Source organism: Natrix helvetica (genome assembly GCF_964273705.1).
Source record: "Natrix helvetica genome assembly, chromosome: 4".
In the NCBI taxonomy this organism is placed as follows: domain Eukaryota; kingdom Metazoa; phylum Chordata; class Lepidosauria; order Squamata; family Natricidae; genus Natrix; species Natrix helvetica.
Genome location: NC_138550.1, coordinates 50,630,534 through 50,655,042, shown reverse-complemented (window position 1 = coordinate 50,655,042; position 24,509 = coordinate 50,630,534). Strand labels below are relative to the sequence as shown.

Below are 24,509 nucleotides of genomic sequence, written 5' to 3'. Positions count from 1 at the left end.
GCCAGTATATGAACAAGAGGTTGGGGACTCCCACTATATATCACAGAATTAATGTATCAAAGAACAAAGTTGACAGATATGAGGGAAAAAATTGAATGAGATCAAATTATGCATTTAAAATTAGAGCTTGTAGATTAATTTTTGTATTTTGAAAAATGTTGATTAAACATTTGGCTAAATATTTTAAGGTGTGCAAATGCTAAGAAAAAATAAGTGGTATTATTTGCAGTTCTACTAAAAGAAGTCAAAATAATTGTATATAAACATCTTTGTTATCTGTATGTATGAATTAGATATCATAAAACATAAAAGTAAGACAAATTTAATAAGAATTGATTGTTTAAGTGTGCAGTGAAACAGCTGAATGAATATGGAATATAGATATAATGAATGGATACTGAATGGATAGTGAATGAATATGGATTAAATACAAAAGTGGGTGGTCACTATGAAACTCTTAGTATGTTGGTGTGGATTTAGACATACAGAACATGGACAAGAATAATTAAAAATATGCAGAGCAAGAATAGCAGAGGGAAGGAGGCAGACTGAAAAAATATAGTTGAATGGAGCTGATGAGATCATCATTTGGCACTATTACTTTGAACTGTGATTGATGTGTTATAACATCTTTTGATAAATTTCTGAATTATATTTTTGTAAACCACTGTGAGTGATTACAGGATATGTAAGTTTGAAAATTACATTAAAATTATATTCCAAATAGTATTAAATTAAAATTATTGATTTTAAAAATATGTATTTAAAATATTTGCATTGATTATCTTTCTGCTTACAAGGCTGTTAGAGTAAAGTGATTGAAGTGGCATAAAATTATTTAGGTATACATAAATAAGTTATTAGAAAATTGACCTAGCTCTTACATTTTATTAATTAATAAAATGTATATACCAATCATCTCACTATTGCAGTGACTGTAGGTGGTTTACAAATAAAAACTATAAAATCCATATAAAAAGGGACAAAAATGAAAAGACAAATAAAAACAAAACAATTAAAAAGATGGGTGAAGCATCCCCTAGTCACCAAATATCCCGAGGCACCATGCTAAGACATGGTTTAAAGCTTATTTAACAAGCCACATTTGACTGAGTTCACATAATGGACTTTGGAAGCACTTTCAGTGTTTCATAGGAATATGTTGTGTTAGTCATGCTTTGATGAAGTACTTCTTTGACATGACACTTCACTTAGAGATTTGCATCTGAGCTGCTATGCTGCATCACATCAGTCACTTCATTGATTTTCATCAGTCTTGTGTGAAGAACGCTAACAAGGCCAAGCTTTGCATGACCCTAACATTACAGTGTATGCAAGCTGTTGTACAATATTCATAAATGCACATGTCAGCAAAATAATATTTGAAGATTAGAGCTCTGTGTAGATAAGGATATGCCAGATGTTAAAGCTGGTTTTAGAAAAGATATAGCATGCTGGTTCATGCTGTAAAATTGTGAAAGCCAAAGAATGGTAAACAGTAGTTATGTTTGTAATTGCTTATATAAAGCCCTTTACTTGCATTGACCATGTTAAGTTATATAATATTCTTAACAAAATAGGAATACAAGAGCATTTCGCTTTTATCAGGAGACATCTACAAGGAATGATACAAAGCTATTGCGAATCCATCAAACTGTAGAAGAAGAAAAATGAAGTTTGAATGATTATGTGAACCAAGTACCGAAAAATTGCTAAAGGCTGTGAAAACGGAGAACAGTATAAAAACAACAGAAACAAAGGCAGAATATAAGGGAAAACATTTGGATAGATTAAATAGATGGAAAACCAAAGCTTTGCACAGACAGCACTTGAAAAACATTGAAGGGAAATGTGATGACAACTTGACATGGACATGGCTTAAGATGGGTTTCTTTCATCAAGAAAGAAATAGAAGGTTTAATACTCGCTGTTCAAGAACAAGCACTACAAACTAATGCCATGAAAGTGAAGATACAAAAATCAACTGACAATCCAAACTGCCGACTTTGCAACAACAAAGTTGAAACAGTTTCACATTTAATATTTGAATGCAGCAAAATTGCACAAACTGTTTACAAAGCTAGACACGACCAAGTTCCTAAATTCATCCACTGGTCATTATGTAAAATATATGACTTACCTGTATCCAAAAAGTCATGGCAGCACAAAGTGGAAAAAGTTACCGAAAATGAGAAGATGAAGATCTTGTGGGACTTTCGAATACAGACGGATTGTCATTTGGAACACAACACGCCAGATATCACAGTTGAAGAGGGCCGAAACGTACAATTCACTGACATCACGGTACCAGGAGATGCCAGAGTCTAAGAAAAGGAACTGGGAAAAAATCACAAAATACTGCGACCTGGCTATCGAAACTACCCCACTAGCGGAACTGCAAAAAATTACACTACTTGGAACATCGTATATTTTAAGAAGGTACTTGGCTGATTCCTAGAACACTGGCAGCAACCCGTATCAACCATTAACACCAGTCAATGGTATTTGTGATACTTTTTTTAATGTTCAGTTGACTGTTTCATGTTTATGATGATGATGATAAGGAGAAGAAGAAGATGATGATGACAATTTTAAAACTGGAGGGGAAAAATCAATTACTTGCATTATGCTGATGACATTGCTCTGATAACTGAAAATACAAATGATCTGGAAGCTCTAGTAATGGGAGTCAAGGAGCACAGTGAAAAAAGGAGACTAATATTAATAAGACCAAATTAATGAACAGGTCCATCAAGCAGTCATAAAACTGACAGTGAAAATGCTGAAATGGTGGATTGACATATCAAATTCAAGGAAATCACCAGTCAAGAAATACCTTGCAGACTAGCATGTGGTAGGCATCAATGAGGACTTTAGAAAAGAAATGTCATGAAGTGTTTTTGCACTGAGAAGTAGGATAGGAAGAACATTGTTGCTTTTGACCTTTGGTGTTAGACAAGACTCTGAGAATGCCAACACTTACCAAGAAAACAAATAAAATTGTAGATCTTTTGAAAGGTTTGTAAATTTGAGGAATGTGGAAGGAAGGAGATAAAGAGAATCACCAGCAGCAAAGTGGATGGATTTAATTACAGTGGCAATGGGGTCGCCTTTGGATGAATTGAAGAGCTGGATTGGGGACCAGCCATGATAATTAAGAATCAATACTGATTGATGGCATATAATCAGTCAGTCACTATTTATAAGCCATTTGGGTTCTGTAATCAAAACCCTTATAAATCATACTGTGACTTAGCAAAAAGTTCTTCAAGTAATGAGGAAACTCACTCAATTTATTTGAATTTCTACGGTGAATACATGGGTGACTGAATCTGTAGCAAAACTACATGGACTGATGTTTCAGATAATTGAAGCAACACATGCTAACATTTTAAAGCCAGTACAGAATATATTTTAATATAATTAATTTTAAAATAATTACATTATAAGGAGAAAGAGTAGTTGGTATGTAGTTAAACACCTACTCCAAATAAACAAGATGAACAAGTTCATTAAAAGTAGCATTGAATGTGCTCTATAATTAATTATACTGTATGCTGTTGTTACAACAGGTCATTAATTTTTTATTACATTGCTACAGTCCTAGCCAATTATTTATAAATAAATAATAAGTTCTATAAATAGATCAATAGTAAGGTGGTTGATGAGACCCAATAACTTGTTTTATTTGTTTGTTGCACTCCTGCTTTCATTCCATCTCATTTGAATGAAGCTAGTGTATAAGGTTTTACTTGCACAGCAGGAGTGGATGTGTGATGAAGTAGTTTTGTGTTTGTTTTATTATACAGTATATATTTCAGTACTCTTAACAGCCTCTCTTTATTGATTTAATTATTAATTGAATAGCACTCAAAAGAAAACTGCCACCATGAGATCATGTGTTTCAGTTACCTTGCATCATGCAGGTTTCTCATTCATGCTAATATGAAAAGTGAATGCTGGATGAGCAGCCTGTAGGGATTTGTTTTCAGATTGCCAATATTCCAGGTGCCTCTTGGTGGAAAAATGCAAAGCTACTAAATGTTGGGGGAGGGGGAGAGATTTGCCTAAATTTGGTTTTTATTTATTTAAAATATGCCACAACTATTAAGGTTCACACTGTCACTGTGAATCATTTTGCTCTTGAGTAGAATCAAATGCAGTTCTGATTTTAGAATAGATTTTAACAATTGCTTCAGGGAGCCTAGCAAAATGATTTCTCCTGCAGTGAATTATAAAAGCCTTTGCTATATTTTATAGAACAGACTTCTCCAAACTGGTTTCTTTAAAGTATTGTACTCTACTCTTTATTTTCACACATTGTAGTAACTATTGATCATGATATCTAGGGATAATGGCAGCTTTGGTCAAATTAATACGGAGAGCATGTTGGGAAAAGGTGTAATCTGTCATGTGGATGTCTGCCAACAATTTTATTTTTGCTTGTTCCATTAAATACTTTGTATTACTTATCAAAGCTGTAATCTATGGTTCTGGGGTGAGAATTGCTTGCCACAGTTGAAGTCATTTATCTGATGTGATCTATACTATAATTTGGATTATAATGTTTGAAAACTTTTACTCTTGAGCATATAGCCCAAAAAACAATCTCATTGATGATATTTTCTCTCTCTCCACTTTTCCTATTCTCCCCCCCCCCCACCCCAATCACTTAAAATTCTTAGCAGGTACAATGCAGACACTATAAAATGGCAGTCACTTGCTTTCCGTCTATTCATCAAGTTAAATTAAAAAGTGAACATCTAATCTAATGTACAATACTAGGATTTACTGTATAAACCATGTAAATGGTAAGATTACACTGGAAGACTAACTGACACCGGAAGACTAATTTAAACATCAGAAACAAGATTGGAAGAGCAATATTCCACTGTAGATATGATTTAATTTTCTATATCATATTATAGTATCAATTTTAGGAGAATTTTACAAATCCAGGTTTCATTATATTATATACCCAACAACGCAGTCAGTTGAACAAATAATGTGTTTTAGTACAAATTAACCTTTACTATTTGAGGAATAAATTTAACTAAAATTTGTTTTCACAGTTTTTGTTTAAAAATGAAAGATTTTAAGAGAAAGAATATACTATAATATAAGGAAAACAGAATATCTAATTATATTCTACTGTTCTCAAAACTTCATTCCCGTTGAAGATCTAGCATCCCAATTCTTGACATAAATGAATTATAAAAGAGCTTCAAAATGTGCCTGAATTATTCTACAAGCTTTAAATCATAACTGCAGTAACTTATATTAATTTGAAAAATCCTGAACAGCTTCATTTCAGGATAGATGAAAACACTTTTTCTATATTTCAGAAAGAGATGCCATTTGCAATTTCTGAGTATATATTTTATGATTATTCTCTCTGGCAGAACACCTAATGATAATTTCCTTAATTGCAAGCCAGATTTCTAACATTTGTATATAAAATTGGCATGCACAATAAAAATTTCATATAGGTTTCTGCTTATTATATATACTTTATGAAGGTCTCCAATCATAATGTTATGAATATCATATGCATCTACAGTAATATTTTATCTCTATTTCACTATTTATGTTTTCAATAATAGGTTTATCCTGAACTGCAAATCACAAATGTTGTTGAAGCTAATCAACCAGTAACAATCCAGAACTGGTGCAAGAAGGGAAGGAAGCAGTGTAGGAGTCATCCATATATTGTTGTTCCATATAGATGCTTGGGTAAGTATAATTATACATTTTGTCGCTAGTCTGTGAATGCAACTACACATTTATGTATATTTATGTGTATATATGTGTGTGTATTTATTTTCACACACACATAAATATGTATACTTACACTTAAAATTAATTTCATTCTAAGAAAATGTCTGTATAATAATATCAAGTATTCTTTTCCTATTAAGTATGGCATTATGACACTTTAAGGCAGGGATGTCAAACTCAACGCTTGGGGGTCAAATCCAACCTTCAGGGTATTTAGATCTGGCCCAAGGGGCTGCCCTGGAAACAGTGAAGGATCGCCCCACGGTGCTTCTGCCAGCAAAAACAGAGATCGGGAGGGCCACGCGCAGCCCTCCCAAGCTCTGTTTTTGTCTGTGATGGCCTCCTGCAACACTCTGCCAGCGAAAACGCAGTTTGGGAGGGCTGCGAGCGCTTGGGCCACTACAAGGGCCCCCGACACGAGTGATGTCAAGCTGGCCATACCCACCCTGGCCAGGCCCACCCTGGCAACCGATGTCAAACACAACCCTTATGCAGCCCTCAATGATATTGAGTTTGACACCCCTGTTTTAAGGAAATTAAGCAATAGTTTTTTAAAGTAAGTAGGAAAAAATAAATATATAATATGTTTATGCCATTACAGTAGTAATAAAATGTACTCTCGTTCTTAGTTTTATACATTTATAAGTTGTGTATAGAATGACAGAAACAACTAAGTTATTGTCATGTGTTAGATATTTTCTCAAATCTCTTATTTGCTTTGGTTCCAGATGTAAAAATGTATTAAAAACTTATTCCTAAGATAGTACATATACCTTCTTTCTCCACTGTGGCCATTTAAAAAAATAGAAAAAATTTTGCTAGTTTTTTTTGTTGTTGTTGTTAATACTGTCTTGCTGTATCTGGACAAAGAATAGTTAATTTTAATTATGATTATTCTAATTCAGAAAGCAAATCTCTTTGGACCATCTTTTTACACAGTAGAGAGCTGGTTACCTTAAGCTTTTGCCATTTGAAGTACTATACTATGTATATCACAAAAGAAAGGGTTCTTAGGCTCCTTTAGAGAATTGTTTATTTTTTTTCCAACCTTCATTCCCTTGATAGAAGGAAACTTACTAATGGAAAAATCTGCTTCACAAAATGCTGTCTCCTTAAATAAATTGAAGACCTTGTGTTTCTGAAACAAAAAAATTGGATCCAACCCAGTATTTGTTTATTTGTTTGGAAATTATGTCTCAAGTCTTATATAAGATACTTGTATTGGCACCAGGAAGAAAACAGAATTATCAAGGTTTCATTTGGAATGTCATGAGGATTTACTTGGTTTCGTATTTCTTTGCCTCCTGTATACTCAAGTTTTTCAAATTAGTTTTACTGTGGCTTCAGTTAAATGTTTTTCATTGCAACTGTCATATTTACCGGAAAATTTAATCTTCCAAAAAAATACTAAGTTCTTCAGTTACCAAGTCTATCCCACTGCTGAATTGAGGACTCCAAAATAAATCATCCAAAAAAGATGGCTATTTAGTTCCACTTTATTAGTCAACTGTAATTTTATTGTAACTTCCATTGTTCCATATCTAGTACCCTGAAATGACATGAAATGGAAAAATGTTTTTTGCTTCAGACAGATCACACACGGGAAGTTCTGCTGAAACATTCTGAATAACAGTTGTTTGGCAAATACAAAATCTGGAACTTTATTTTTTCTATGGCTCTGGCAAAAACAAAACTGTCTAGGTCTCAGAGTGATTTGAGGCTACTGAATACAGCTGTCTCTCACTCCTCTTACTTAGCAACCTGTCTTCTCCCATTCTTTTCAATGCCTCCCCCCATCCTCCCTTTGTGATCCAATGTGGCATGTCCCTCTGCCTTGCCCATCCTCCAGCACCTTCCCTGCTTTCCTTGAACTGCTTCTACTATAGCATATCCCACCATAGTACCCATTCCTATCATTTCTCTGCCTTCCCTTAACTGACACTGCCTCCATTGGCTTGCTTTATATATTAAAAAATGTTATTAGTGTGCCCTTTGAATTTCATTTCATTCTGAAATGAAACTAGCTTTTTTGATAGAACCTCTTTCTAAGCTTAATTGCCTGCGTACTTCCTAGACAACCTGTGGAATATATTTTTTTAGACTTTTGCTAAATATCCACATGGAAGATTTTTTCTTCATGTTTTTTCTTTATCAAAATTGGTTGCAATTGTGCTTTTAATATCTTTTTCAAGGATTTCTTCTCATTCATCTCCCCGGCTATTGTGAAAGTTGAAGCTTTTGAAGTCTAAGATATACTAGAATTAGTTTTCCTTAAAATGACTAATTAAAATTCTATTACATGGCCACTTTTCCTCACTATTCTTGCTAGTGTTCTTGCTCTGCATCAGCTTTCTTTCTGGTGACCATCCAGACAACAATGACTAATTCTCTTGGGCCTTCGTCCATTTTCTAAATAATGAAGTTGTTGATAGCACAAACTAGAAATTTCCCAGCAGGACAATGCCTGACTGAATGTGTTTTGCAACAAATGTTGGAATATTCAGTCATCAGTATTGTTTCATTCCACATAGAAAACCTGCAGTTTGTTTTTAAAAGTGATCACCTACATCTTTTCCTTGTTGTTGATAGTGTGTATCAACAGGTTTTAAAATTGTATTTCTTATTTTAATCCAGTAGCACAAAGTTCATTCATATAGATTTCTGTTCAAATGTGAATTGCAATACTTATTCCCTTTCTGTTGAACAAATAGTATATTGTAATTGCTATATTCTAATTATGGAAGTCATCCTACCAATATATCCATGAAGTCATATTTTATTCATTGTACGAAACATTCAAGTTCAGTTTTTCTGTTATAAACTTTATAGACAATGAATGCTTTGAACTTCATGAGCAAATATTCAGATCTTTGAGCAGTTCAATACAGAATATTCCTGTCTTTTCTTTTGTTTTACAACCCACAAATCTTGATCTGACATCCTTTAAAATTTTCATCTTCAGTTTCCCAGAGAAATCTGTTAAAAGTCTTCATGATCAAACTGGATATGCTTTAGTCAATAGCATTTTTATCAATCCAATACTCAATTCTTTAGATAACTCAAGACTTTAGAACAAAATATCTTTTTATTACCAGCATTACAAACCTAGTTATTTGTATATTTCCCCTTCCAATGTCTCGTTTATGAAATAAAATATGTTTTGAGAAAATGGCTCCTTCATAGATTCTTGAGTTACGTATCTTGATCTTCAAAATCCCTGATAGCTTATTTATAGTCTGTATACAGCTATATATCTCCTCGCAGGAAGAAATAAGTGGACTGAATAAATTTTAGTAAATGTCATTAGATATCACCTTGTATTTCCAATAGTTTGACTTTAGAAGTTTCTAAATAAACTGATGCTGTTGCTGAAGTAGCATGACCAATTTGAGTTACCGTATTTTTTGGAGTATAAGACGCACCGGAGTATAAGACCCACCAAGGTTTTGAAGAGGCAATTTTTTTAAAAAAAGTAGGTAGGTAGAGAGAAGGAGAGAGAGAGAAATACAGTAGGTAGGTAGGTAGGTAGGTAGGTAGGTAGATCAAGGGAGAGAGTAGGTAGGTAGGTAGGTAGAGGGAGAGAGAGAGAGAGAAATACAGTAGGTAGGTAGGGAGAGAGAGAATAGGTAGGTAGGTCGGTAGATAGATAGATAGATAGATGATAGATAGATAGATAGATAGATAGATAGATGATAGATAGATAGATAGATAGAGGGATAGAGAGTAATACAGTAGATAGGTAGGGAGAGAGAGTACATAGGTAGATAGAGAGTTAGAGAGAGAGAGAGAAATACAGTAGGTAGGTAGGGAGAGGGATAGAGAGAGAGAGAAATACAGTAGGTAGGTAGGGAGAGAGAGAAAGTAGGTAGGTAGGTAGGTAGAGAGAGGGAGAGAGAGAGAGAGAAATGCAGTAGATAGGTAGAGAGAGAGAGTAGGTAGGTAGGTAGAGGGACAGAGAGAGAAATACAGTAGGTAGGTAGGGAGAGAGAGAGTAGGTAGGTAGGTAGATGTTTCCAGGTGCATTATCCATGTGCTGGAGAATGAAATCGCTGACAACCTGCAGCACCCAAGACTCGTTTCTGCTGGCACAGCACTTGAACAATGTAATTCTCACCAATCACTCTAACTAAACAGCTTTCCGAAAGCAAAAAAAATGTTTTTGCAATCTGCAAACCTCTCCAAAACGGCCCGTTTATCACGAAAATGGGCCTGGTTTTTTTCAAATAAAAGGCATGACTAGCCTTGGGGGGGGGCTTGCAGACTGTTCCTGGGAAGTGGGGGGGGAGGCAAAAATGAGCAAGAAACAGCCCGTTTTGCATGAAAACGGGCTGGTTTTTTTTCAAGAAAATTGCATGCATAGCCTTATGGAGGCTTATAGAGTGCTGCTCGGGGCTGGGGGGGAAACGGCCCATTTTTTGCTCATTTCTGCCCTCCCCAGCCCCCAACAGTTCTCTGAAAGCCTCCAAAAGGGTATGCACTGCCATTTTGGTGAAGGGGCGGAGCTTCGGGAGGCAAAAAATGCTGTATTCAATGTATAAGACGCACCCAGATTTTCAGCCTCTTTTTTGAGGAAAAAAGGTGTGTCTTATACTCCGAAAAATACAGTAATAAAGTCTAGTTTTCAATATCAGGTATTCATATGTGAGGTAGCTGTTTAATTCATTAAAAATAATATTATTCCCTAGAGCAGGGGTGGGGAACTGTGGCTCTTTTGCGACTTGTGGACTTCAACTCCCAGAATTCCTGAGGCAGCTATGTTGGTTCTGGAATTCTGGGAGTTGAAGTCCACAAGTCGCAAAAGAGCCACAGTTCCCCACCCCTGCCCTAGAGATTTCCAAATGTATTTGCTTATAAACCATTTATTCAAGTTTATAATAAAATGGGAACGTTCAAATATTTTTTCTTTCAGTTGGAGAATTTGTGAGTGATGCCCTTTTAGTGCCAGATAAGTGCAAGTTCCTTCACCAGGAAAGGATGGATATTTGTGAAACTCACCTGCATTGGCACACAGTTGCTAAGGAGGTATGTTGAAGTTCCTAGTCCTCTTTAAATTGAACATTTCTTTTGTGATGTTTAAAAATAAATAGAACATTGAGCGAGAAAAATTTCAGCCACATTTTCAGTTCTGCATTTAGAACAATTTATAGTCATTTAATTAAAGCAGAAACATTAGCTTCATTCCAACAGCTCTTTTTTCTTTCAGTTTGATTCGTAAATGTGTATTTTCTTATTCTGCGACTATGTAAAGCACAGATTTTAAAAAATAATGTAGTCTTATGTCTTTTAAATGCTTGTTGTATTATAAATGGCAACAGGCAGGTCATGTATAACATTCCTAAATTTGCCGGAAGCTTGCCTGAAAGAAGTTTTTATGGCCAAAAACCAAAGCAGCAAGAAGAAATGTACCCGGATCTTTCCCAAAGCTCTAAGTATCATGGGTGAGCAGCTGGTCTAGGATTTGGGTGACAGTTTGCACATCACTGATGTCATTCTAATTTCCAGCTAGGAATGCTAGGCTGGCAGTGGCTCTTGAATAGGGATGAAATCAATAAATATAATCAAGACTGGGATTGCCGCTCATGTACAAGGAGATGCACTGAATGCTATTGATCTGCGGCACACAATGCACTCTTAGGATGGTCAAAGTGTTCAGTTTCTTATTCTCTGACTTCAGGTGAAGTTGCTTCTGATGATGACTAGGTAGATGAGCCTCAGGCAATTGAGTTCTCAAAGCTTACTCAGGCTGAGGTCGTTCAGGTAGAGCCAGCGTAATCTCCTTGGTATTAGAATCCTGTTTTGGAGCTGGCCATGACACCTGTAAACAACAGTGCAACATTATATGTGTAATGCTAAAAGTATTGTTCAGAAAACAAAAATACCCAAAAAATTAGATTCTATTTAATTATACCCAATTTATATTAGATATCTAATTTTATCAAATGAAGTTTATAAAACTCATGATTCATTCCATTTGCATTAACATTCACAAGATAGACTTCCCTTGTTCTTTAAGCTTATGGACAAAAGATGCAATTAATAGTAGTTCTGATTGTCATGCAGAGCTGTAGCTACTTTCCATGTCTTCTGTGGACATACAGAAAAAAATGTAATCCATTGAACCCACTAGAAGTGAGTTCTAAAAATTATATTATGTAAAACATAATGTACATCTGCTTACACAGGCTTGCTTTGCTATTTCTTCAAGTTATTTAATTTTCTTGCTTCCTCTATATTATTTGTGTTTTTACTAATATATACGATGGTCCACCTGGTCACCTTTTGACTTTTAAACTCTTTGCTAATATTTTATTTTTATTTCTTTATCTATATCCCACCTTTATTATTTTTACAACTAATTCAAGGTGGCAAACTTATCTACCACAACTTCCTATTATTCTGGGTTATATTAAGTTTTGTTTTTAGGATTTTGTACATTTTGCTATTTAAAGGAGAATATTTGTAGTTTAGGGTTGAAATGAGGGAGGGTCCTTGGTGCTATCTGAGTTTGCTTGTTTTCTTTCAGATATTTCATTACCCAAACTATGTAACACTATCAGTGCTACTTTGCTATTTGCATAACTGTAGTGATTTCAGGCTTTCAGTAAGCTTTGTAAATTTGTTTGTGATTTTTTTCATACTATGATATGTTTTTGGCATATACATTTTTCCATGAGGTAAATTATTTTCATTTTCAAACTAATAATTTAATCTGGAACTAATTATAACAGAGTAATGTTTTCTTGATTGCCATTGGACATTATAATCATGAAGATTTAAATATTATTCAAGCCCTGTTTTGAGTTTGTTTTAATTTTTTAAATTTATGTGAGATAAAAGCTCTGGGGACCATTTTAATATGTTCCTAATAGAGCAAATGCTGAAACTACATAAATCAGATCCAAAAATATAAAGTGAATTACAGGTTGTCTTCAGTTACAATCACAATTGGGACTGGATTTGGCAATTGGGACCCAATTTTATGACAGTTTTTTGGTCATTAAGCAGATGACTGCAGTCATTAGGCAAATCTGTAGCCACTAAGCAAACACTGTAAGTGTGAACCCATTTCCTAAACAGGCAAAAAATGTTTCAGATCACAGGATGCTGCAACTGGTTGTAAAGACAAGCAAGTTGCTAAGCATCCGAAATGTCATGTGACCACAGATGTGTGTATGGCGCACAATTTACTATGGCCACAAATTCTATGCCTATTGTAATTTTGAACAGTCATTAAGCACCAATTGTAATTCAAGGACTGCTTGTATGCTCCAGGAAGAAAATCTTGCTTTTATTTGTTCTGTATCCTGAGGAGACAATAGTTAAATAGCTCTGCCAAATAATAAGCAGAAGATCGATTTTAATTATTTTTCTCAATAGTCAGAATTACAGGAAAGAAAAAGAAAAGAAAGATAAAATATAAAATATATTTAAAACATTTCCATGCCATAAAGACTAGAAATACAACATGTAAATACCCTGTTTGCCTGAAAATAAGACCTCCCCAGATAATAAGCCCAATAGGGCTTTTGAGCGCATATGCTCAAATAAGCCCTCCCCCCAAAATAAGCCCTCCCTGAAAATATTGCAGCCATGAAGTGACCACGCTCGCCGCCTCCTGCACTGCAAAAATAATAAGACCTCCCAGAAAATAAGGCCAAATGCTTATTTCAGGGGTCAAAAGAAAATAAGACCCTGTTATATAATATTCCTAAACAGCATGATTTATAAACATACGTTTTACTGTAGCTCAACTAAGGCAATCCTAAGATTCAACCCCACAGAGGCAGGTGGCATATTATCTTTTGTTAGACAAACCTGCCTTGATAGGTTCATATCTTAGGGATTCTATCTCAAAAGAATTGTTTTAAGCATTAAATTACTATATTGTGTTCATTTTGTTCTTACAAAGAATCACACTATTATCTTTTATTAATATACTAAATGAAGTAATATAGCAAATTTAATGCCACAGCAGCCTCTGCAGGACATCATGTGTTTTGCATGTGTTAATAAATCACGGTTTATCCTTACAAATATGAAGCTTAGTTTTTCCCAGGCTGAGTAGAGAACATTACATCATGAGGAAATCCAAATCTTTAGGAAAGAGAAGAAAATAAGACTACTTAACATTACTTCTGAATAAAACTCATTCATCATGCTGCAGCAAAACTGTATGCATATAACAGTGTATTTCACTCTTTCTCATGTTGAATTACTACTTTGTGAAGACTATTACAAAGGTCTCTGGCCGTATAGCAATGGTCCCCAACTTTTCTGGCTTAGCAGACTGGCAGAGGCGGCCACTTTCACAAATGCGCCTTCACACACTTGCACTCACCCACCACTTCCGTGTCCCAGTTACAAACAGGCTGTGGCCCGCCACTGGGCCACAGACGGGATGTGGGGGACCGCTGCCATGTAGTTTGAATTAGCACTAAGACAATTGACTCTCTAACCCAGTCTGTACCAGTTTTTAAAAACTGTTTTTTTGTAACTGTATATGTTGTGTCTCTTTTTGGCTTTCTTTTTAGTCCTGCAGTGAAAAGGGAATGAATCTGCACGACTATGGCATGCTCTTGCCCTGTGGAATTGACAAATTCCGTGGTGTGGAGTTTGTTTGCTGCCTAGTAGCAGATGAGAGTGACAATATTGATTCAGCTGAGGCCGAGGAAGATGATTCTGACGTTTGGTGGGGCGGTGCAGATGCAGACTATGCAGATGGCAGGTAAGACTGATCTTCGTAACATCATTAGATGGGGGTGGTAGTGGTTAAGACCATGTTTATTTGAAAGTACTGTACATCCCAGTAGATTCAGGGGGATTTGCTAATCAGTTTCTTTCCACTCATCCCATTAACCTAACCATAATGGGTACGAGTAGGAGTTTTTTCTCTGATTTGATTGCTTAGTCACAGTGTATGATTCTCTAGTGCTATATAAATTTGACAAATGAAATTCTTCCACAGTCTTCCTATGAGATTTAGAAGCACAATTTCTAAAGCTCTAAATAATGTGGAAACATAAGATGAGTACAATCCCCTGTTAAAAATCTTGGTAATGAAAGATTTTTCATTACTGGGCTACAAATAAGCTGTCCTTTACTCTCCGGTACTCATTCTTGATGTATGTAAAGAGAAAAATCTTACTAAAGCTTAAGAGCTGCATCATCTGCTAATTTTAACTAAATTTAAATAATATATCATTTATGAATCATTTCAGCAGCTTATCGACAGGTTGCAGGGAAACATTTTTTTTGTTTTTTAGCTGTTCTCTATGGGATTATGTACTGTATTTGGAGGTAGAATAATTCTAACTACTTTATTACTAGTTTCAGCTAAATAATTGCTATAGCCAACTGTATATAATATTGAAATGCCTTTATTTGGTTGTGTTGTTCTGTAGTGTTATGCAGCATATAAGGATACAATGATGGTTATGTTTACTGAAGATTTTAATAGAAAATATGTATTAGAAATTTACAGCAATCTTATGAAGACACATATAATGGAACAATAAGGAAAGAGCAGATACAAAACTTGGTTTTTTAAAGTTAAAGTTTTAAGTTTTAAAACTTGTTTCTAGCTGTTTTTAGGGATATTTCCACATTTAATACAAAGGTATAAGAATTTTGTTCGCATTTTGGAATAATTTTTAAAAAGCCCACATGTTTGAGATTCATATGGAAATGTTAGGTAAATGCCTTTTCAATGTAATCTCTTTCATATCATAAACAGTTGACTGTCTAAAATTTAACTTGAGGCTATGTGTTTGTTTCACACATAAAAATATATATTAAAACCAGTTCTTCGCAACTTTCGTTTACATATCCAGATATCAGGGTTTTTTCTTGTGTTAAATATTAACAATTTCCCCATGAAGGAAAGTTTTACATTAAAAACCAAATATGCTTCATATATACAATGAAAAGTGACCTTGTTGAAGTCAAATTATTTGGGGAAAAACTTCTAGGTCTGTGGAAATTATTTGAGAGGCATTTTTTGAAATCCTTTCTGAACTTAACAGCTCAAAGCACTGTGAGGTCATGCACTTTTGAAACCTTAATCCTACACGGGTTCGCACATACAAGACTTGTTCCAGTAGTGCCAAAGAAATGAAGTTGGGACTTGTCTATGCCTGTATCAAATGAAAATGCCCTGAAAATGGTGACACTGAGCTTTCTAGTGCACTTCAATCTTCTATAAAGAAAGTATACAATTTGCCTGTATTTCATTTATTATTATTTTTTTGTTAAAATTGTATTCATGGAAGAAATACATTTTCAGACTTGGAATACTTCAGAACAGTAACCAATTTCAATTAACATAATTATCTATTGTAGTTTGGAGAAATTTTAACTTTTTCTAATTATTACTTGTTTATCTACCGTGTTTCCCTGAAAATACAACAGGGTCTTATATTTTTTTGACCCACGAAATATGGCCTTGGGCTTATTAAAGGGGAGGGCTTATTATTTTTGGGTTGCCGGGCGGCTGCTCCCTTGCGACTGGGTTCCCGAAGAGCCGGGCACAGCCTCAGGGTCCAATGGCTGTGTTGCGATGTCACAGCAGCAACGCAGCAGCCATGAGGTGACCAAGCTCACGAGCAGCCGCCCGGCAACCCCCCTTTCCAGCCGGGTATAGCGCTGGGCTGCAGATTGTACAACCATAGAGCGTACTTCCAGAGCGGCATCCATCCTCCGTCCTTTGAAAAAAAAAAGCCCAAGCAGCGGACGGCGCCAGCAACGGAGATGCCCTTCGCGCAAGCAGGGAGCGGAAAAGCCGCTGCGCAACTCCCCTCTCCAGCTATGCAGAGCCCCATTCACTCACCTAGGGGCATTCCGAAGGCACCGAGCCGCAGAGGGCGAGGAACAGGCGCTCGCGTTGCTTGGTGCCTTCTGGGTACTGCTAGGTCAGTCAGCAGCGCTGTACCCGGCTGGAAAGGGGGGTTGCTGGGCGGCTGCTCTTAAGCTTGGTCACCTCATGGCTGCTGCATTGCTGCTGCGACAGCGCAACGCAGCCATTCGACCTTGAGGCTGTGCCCGGCTCTTCGGGAGCCCGCTCGCAAGAGAGCAGCTGCCCAGCAACCCCCCCTCTTCAGCTGGGCACAGCGCCGCTGACCGACCTAGCAGTATCCCGAAAGCACCAAGCAATGCAAGCGCCTTTGCCCCCATCTCATTCCCGTGGCTTGGTGCCTTCGGGATACCGCTAGGTCGGCGAGCGGTGCTCTGCCTGGCCGGAGGGGTGGGTTGTCCAGAGGGCTTATTTTCGGGGGTGGGCATATATTTTTGCCCATGCGAAAAGTGTGGCAAGGCTTTAGTTTCAGGACAGGTTGTATTTTCGGGGAAACACGGTAGTTCATTATGAAGTGATCACCATTAAGTTTAAGGCTTTGTTCTGCCCACCCAACGGAATCAAATAGTGTAAACTCTTGATACCTTTGGGAATAATTGAAACCCTTTTCATTATTTCTTAATGGAATAGTATAATTAGTATCTAAATTTCAGATAAAGAATAAATTATTTCTTTTAAAAAATGAGAAATATGAACAATGAAATTTCATTGTCAACATCGCTTCATTATACACATATTTTAATGGAGAAACATTTTTCACGTGATGATGCTGTTAATCCACTATTACAGAGCTAAATTATTTCAATTGAAGAATAAGAATAGTGAGAAATTGTTCAATAATGTAAAGTTTCACTATTGTAATTTGATATTGTAATTACAAACCTTAGTTAAAATTATATAGAAAAAAGTTATACTAAGGAAGAATTGGAACTAGACATAAGCTGGCAAAGAACCCAGGTTTCTTCGTGGACTTAAATGTCTATGTAATTGATGGTAGGGTATAATTACCCTAAATAATTAAATCAGACAGAGATGGATGTTTAATTTTTTTTAAAGATCTTATTCAGTTTGAGATCCAATTATTATTTTGCACAGCTCTTTTTTTTTTAATCAAGCCACTGGACTTAATCATGCATCTGTTTTTATAGCAGTAACATATATAGCTCAAGTATGCCCACATCAGAATGAGCCTCATTTTATAACAGACATTTCTAATATGATACTGAATGCACCATACGAAAATGTACTGTAATGGCATATTTTAAATGATGTTTTTTTTTTTACTAAGAATAACACCATATGCTGTCAATCAGTATTCCACCTACAGGTGGTTTACCTCGAAGCATAATAAAATGTAGTATGGATGTAAAACAATAACTTAAATTTCAAATGTAATTTCCCTCAAACAGAATAGACAGCTATAGTAGTAATTGTAGTAATTATGAATAAACCTTGTCCTTTGTAATATTAACTATTAGTATAAAATAGAAAAATAGGACAATATATCCTTAGATATTGATGCTTGTCAAACATTCAAGGGGTCAGAGACTAAACTTTGAACAAAATTTCATATATCATGGTATTTATGTCATACCATTGTTTATTCAGGAACAAATTGATTCTATTTCCTTTTATCTTCTCGAAAACACCTACATCCATAAATATCCAGACCTTCTTTTGATGACCAATTTAAGTAAGGCCATGTTTGTTCCATGCTGTGATGGAATTAGCAATATCAAAAATTTGACCAAATCTGTTCTTTGCAGTTATGACAAAGTAACAGAAGAGCAGCTAGCAGAAGGGGATACTACAGATGTAGAAGATGAAAATACTGATGATGACGACGACGAAGATGGTGATGAAGCTGAAGAAGTTACAGAAGATCAGTACCAGGAAGCCACTGAACGAACAACCAGCATTGCTACTACCACTACCACTACTGAGTCTGTGGAAGAGGTTGTTCGAGGTAAGATGTTTTATGCACTAGGTCTGAGAAACTGTTTTTCACAGTGCACATTTGTCCTTTACTACTGTACTAAAAGTGTACAGCAAAGTGTTCTATGTTGTCATTTATATCATGTGTTTCTCCTATGATGTAAAAATTGAGTGCTCCATTTATATTTTTGCCATCTTAGATTTTCCAAAAACAAAGAAAAATGGAATCATCAAGATTTTCACCTTTCTGTTCATTGGTATATAGAGAATTAAAATAGATGTGAACTTTCAAGTCAAAATAGAATCAAGCATGTGACAAACATATTTAGTAAGGTATGAAATAGGAAGGATTCATATCAGTAAGGTCATCGTTTTAAATAAAGCTGAAAAAATGGTCGGTGTGTAACAAAAATAGACTAGGAGATTTAGTGTGTTGCCTTCTTTCCTTGTAGTTTTATTCGTCATTGAAGTATAAAATACAAATGTCAATTCAATAAATTTTAAAATCAGCTGATTTGACCATTACATATTTACACAAGCTTCTTCTGTAACAATGCTTTGTAAACCAAGGTTTCCCTAATCTGATTTACTTTGAATGTATTGAGATCGCTTTTCAAGAATTCTTAGAAAGTATGATTGGTGGTACTGGAAAATAAATAAAATCTGTGTGTTTGCAGGACTTCAGTCAAGATCCTGCATTCTTATTATTTATACATTCATTTTAAATGGGGACTCTGGGACTTTTAAGTCAGTGTTATTGCAGATAAAGATATATGTTTTACATTATATTTTTTTAATATATTTTTTTTATTTTTTATTTTTAAAACAAATATAAAAATCCTCCTTCTTTATATCCTGTAGAAAGTGTGTCAGTTGGTTACAAATGGTTTTTGTGCATCTCTTCTACCGTCATCAAGTATAATTCATATTAACTCTAGTATCTTAACTCAAATGTTTATACATATTACCATCATCATACCTCCACTTTTATTTGACTATAATTGTTTAAACGTCCTTCTTCATGAAATATAGCAAAATTTAATACATAACCACATACTGGCATTTCATTTACTTATTTGTAAAATCCTCCATTAACATTAAATTCTTATATCCTATTCTAGCTAAACATCCATAATATTTAATAACAGAGTTTTCTAGTCCTCCTTTCCAGATCGCTGTTTACAATTTACATTCAATTTCCTTATATTATACCCATACATATATATATAGATTATTATTATTATCCTTTCTTTATTTGGCTATATTCTATTTCACAACATTTTCCCCCTAATAATCAAAACTGTGTCTAATTTAGTTCTCTTTTTTATTGTTATTATTATTATTAACCTTTATATATAATCTCGGGTATCATTCAACATTCATATCCAATTATTACTTATCCTAACACTACACATTGTATACAGTATTATTATCAATTTTTTATTTAACTATACGTATTATCACTAGGTTTAGCTAGTAGTTTTAAATTATACTCTTCTATCTATCAACCTGTATCTTTCCAATAACAAAACAATCTTATGTCCTCTGCCATTTGTGGTATCAATCTTCTAAGCTTTGTATGGATTAGTCCTAGCAACTCCTTGCTTGTAAGTTCTCTCATATAATCCTGATGCCCTCTTTCTGCTTCTTTATTCCACTTGTCTTTAGTTGTCAGCAGTGTTATCCATATTTTCATTAATAAAGTTTCATAGTCCATAAATTCTTTACTTTTTTCCTCTTCTTCTATGTCTTGCCCTTTGAAATAGGTTTCCTCTCCATTTATTTCCTCTTTCAGTATTCCATTCTTTGCATTTTCAAAAACAAACCAATTACTATAAATGTCAGCAAGTTTAATCGCTTTATATTTATTTTCCACTTCAATTCTTTGAGTTTTAATCTCCTCATTTTGCATTTGGTGAACATAATCAAATTTTCGATCACGTCTTTCTGTTAACTGTTCCAAAAATTCCAGTTTTTGTTCAATCTTCTCATATGTATTTGTTAATTTTAATAATTCTGAAAATATTGTCTCCAGACTTACAATCTCTCCACTTTCCTGACACTCCGCCATCTTAAACAAAGAGCTCTTGCATGGAAGGTTTTTTTAAGTTAAAACATGGATTCACAAAAGCCATTTTTTCCCCTCTTCTCTGGTTGAAAACATGCTTCAAAGGGACATTTGGCTTACCCCTATCGCTCTGTAATAGCCGTCAAAACAAACCACGAAGAAAGGGAAAAGTTTCGCTTGAATACACAAAGCTCCAATCAACAAAACCTCCTGGCACGTAGCACTTTTAAGATATTTCTTTTTTTTATCTGTTTTGTATTTCAAATTTTAAAAAGAGGCCAAGTCTTTAGATGAATTAAAAAATAATAATACTCACAGCGATGAAAGAGTAAAGCTTTGGTTTATAAATCACCGAGAGTCATAGAAGAAAAAAAGATAGAAACAGAAGAGTTAATCCGTCCATTTTAAGAAGCTTGTAAAGGTTTCATCCATGAAGATAGCATATAAGAAAATGGGATAGCTACTGTCCAAAACCGTTGCAAGATTAATTTCGCTGCTTGAATCTTCTATTCTTCAATTTAAATCATTTTTTAAGTTTTTATAGGCAGTCTCTCTTTTAAAACAATGAAGGTTCCTCACCAGCTGGAAACACTTTCCATTCCTTCCGTTTTGGGGCCGCCCCGACTTCATCAGCCTTGGCTGGATTTTTTGTCACCGGCTTGAAGACATTTATCTTGCTTTTGGGGGGGATTTTGCGATATCCCCGAGTTCAGCAAGACGTATTCTTCCTGTTCACTGTTTCTATGGGACAGTTTAGATCCGTTTGGACCCGCCCCCCATGGCAAAAGTGTTGATTGCGATCTCAGAGCATTGAGATTGCACATCGTATCATCGCGACTTTGTAAAATAATGTTAATTTAAATATTTTATCACAAAAGTCTAATAAAATGAATGAATGGTTTTTCATATCTACACATGTGCTGAAATACCTATTAGTCAAAGATTAACATCTATTTTACCTTTTTGTCTCATGAAAATTGCTACATCTTATTTCTTGAAAATTTAGGTTTTGATTTTTTTTTTGTCTGATGAATTTGGAAAAATTCATAATAGATTCTTGTTTTATAATCATATAGCCATGAAGATCTATGAAATGACGCATAGAGAAAATATAGCAGGAGTAAGTCAAGAACAGTTTTTGGAAAGCATAGCTAGTAATATACCATCACGAGAGTAAACATAATAAATTTCTTGTGCCCAGCATTTTAAAAAGGTAGTTTATTATTTCCACATCAAACAGTGGATGAATATTTTATGGAATTCTGTATTCTGTTTGAAGGATAAATCTGTATTTCTTCTCTCCTCTATGACTAGAACAAAACTTCAGTTTGGGTTTAATCATTCATGGAGGGAAGGCAATAAACGCTCTCAATACATTTCCTGGTGGTTGAATATCATTAACTAGAGATGCCACAGTAACCATGGGCTTTACCCTCATTTCTTCTCCAGCATTCCTAAAAGACTTGCTCTACTAACCACAATCAAGAAGTTCAGAACACATTGGAAGTATTAGTCTTGTAATTATCATCCCAAACCTGTAATCATAGTAACAACACAGGAAATAACTCTTCCCCCTTTGCATTGGTTCTGAATTCAGACATGCACAGCCTGAGTACTATCCCTAAGAATAACATGATTTGAAATTTTTCAATGAATTGTAAAATTTGGGTTATAAGGTGATGATTCATTCCATATAAAATCCTAGGTTTGAACTTGTGCCCTTAGGCACAAGTGAATAGGATGGTCATCTAGGGAAATAAAAACCTGGTATATTTTTATTTATCATAATTTCTTGAAACATTAATACTTAGTAAGTGGTAGCCAAAATATCTTTGATAGAACAGATATGCTTCCATTTTAAAGAACATAACAGTGTTACTCGTGCTTGAAAGATGACAGGTGGCAGCCTGTTATTTTTTGCCCATTGGCAAGAAATAAATGAAAGTTGTTTTTAGCCATTGCTCTTTTTCAGAAAAACAAGAGTGGAGAAAGAAGGTGACATAATAACTTAGTTGGATATCATTCCTGTTAAATTAATGAAACTTTATAATCAGATTTATCCCTATTGACATGTAAAGCTGTGTTTAATGTTTTTTTGGCAATGTCAGCAAATCAGAGCCTCTTTGATTCATTGTTTCTTCTGTGGTCTGTAATTATTAGTGAACTATAGCACCTCTATTGACTGCTTATGACTTCATAAGGATCCCGGTGACATTATTGTGGTGTTTGAGAGCAAACTGATAATAAAGGAATAGTGAAACATACCACATTTAAAATTGCAAATTATGCTTGTATTATTTTTCAATGGGTTTTGAAAAGACTACCCTTAAAGTTGGAGTACTTCCTTTATGTTAAATCCAATAGCTCTGTATGTTTTTCTTCTTAAATACTGAAGGAGGAAGATCACATTTCTGTGTTTTTAATAACTTTTATTGAAGGTTTTAATAACAGTAGTAAAAAAATACAAAAAGAATAGAAGTAAAGAAAAAAGAGAATTAAAAGTTTATCAAAAAATAAAGGAAAAAATATGAGAAGGAAAAATAAAGAAGTAGCTTTCAGTCTTCAATCTTAAGGGCAAATAAACGTAATAATCACCCCATGTTCTGTTACATGTAAGCACAAGTACTCCTCGACTTACAACAATTCTTTTAGCGGCCATTTGAAGTTATAGCAGCACTGAAAAAAGTGACTTATGACCTTTTTTTTCTCACAACCGTTGCAGCATCCCCATGGTTACATGATCAGAATTCAGATGATTGGCAACTGGGATGTATTTATGACTGTTGCAGTGTCTCAGGGTCATGGAATCACCTTTTGCGGCCTTCTGACAAAGTCAATGGGGAAGCCAGATTCACTTAACATTCCTGAGAATGAAGCTGCTGGTTTTAACTCATTAATTCAAGAACCTTCTGAAGCAGTTCTAGCTTTCTTATGGCCTGCAGAGTAGTCCTCGTCTGGACCGTAGCGGTGATGGTAGGTGGAACAGTGGCAATGGCAGGGCAGGGCATGGCATGGCAGCGGCAGAGAATGTGATGCTGATGCAATATCAGCAACAGTAGTGGGGACGGGCCACAACAGTTTTAGCTACTCATATGGCTCCTTAAGTCATTGGGAAAATTAATTGCCCAGCCATGTCCTCAAGTATTTCAAATGTCAGAGCATTTTCTGTCATTTTCCAAATTCCAATGCTGACTAAAGGGGAGGGGGGAGACAAGCTTTTCTAGGGAGTTTTGTGCCTGGAATCTTTAGTCCCCACTAGTATTCAGTCTCTGAAATTTCAAATTTCTGTTTTGATTTAGGAGAGACTAAACAAATTGGTTCACATGAAAGTGCTGTTTATTTATATAATTATTTCCAATATCTTGTGGTAAATGTCCCATTATCCCATTTTCCTAAATCCCTTTAATTTGCTTATAAATGTTCTTGAACCAGATTCTACTTAGCATTTTGCCGTTAATTACTAATATTTTAATTTCACAAGCTAATAATTTAATTTTCTCTTATTGAATACAAAAGTGAATTCACCAGGTAATTATTTCAAATTTGTCATTTTGAAGATTTCTAATTGTTGAACAGGATTTTTCTTGTGGTTTGTTTTTTATTTTATTTTTTTAATTTGGACCTAATCCCAAGCATATACCTCAAGGCAATCAACTAAGTGGTGAGAAAGAAGGGAAATTCAGACACAAAACAGGGGACATAGGAAGCAAACACAGGGTTGGTCAAATTGGACTCAGATGCCTATACATTAACACTCAAAGTATAAGGAACCAACAGCGTGAACTTGAAGTCTTAGTACATGAGGGCAGATTTTAAAAAGTGTTGCCTTTACTGAAACTTGGTGGAATGAAACCCATGACTGGAAAATAATGATAGAAG

The 24,509-nt window shown here is 35.0% G+C and overlaps 1 protein-coding gene across 4 annotated transcripts in view; it reads left to right on the top strand.

Annotated features, from left to right (window-relative positions):
- APP (amyloid beta precursor protein) overlaps positions 1-24,509 on the top strand; it is a 107,490-nt gene that overhangs the window by 43,726 nt on the left and 39,255 nt on the right. For all 4 annotated transcript variants that reach the window (XM_081950035.1, XM_081950033.1, XM_081950034.1 and 1 more), the window contains exons 3-6: positions 5,604-5,733; positions 10,688-10,800; positions 14,310-14,503; positions 18,394-18,593. In XM_081950035.1, the coding sequence (XP_081806161.1) occupies positions 5,604-5,733; positions 10,688-10,800; positions 14,310-14,503; positions 18,394-18,593 (637 nt within the window). The remainder of the gene's footprint in view (positions 1-5,603; positions 5,734-10,687; positions 10,801-14,309; positions 14,504-18,393; positions 18,594-24,509) is intronic.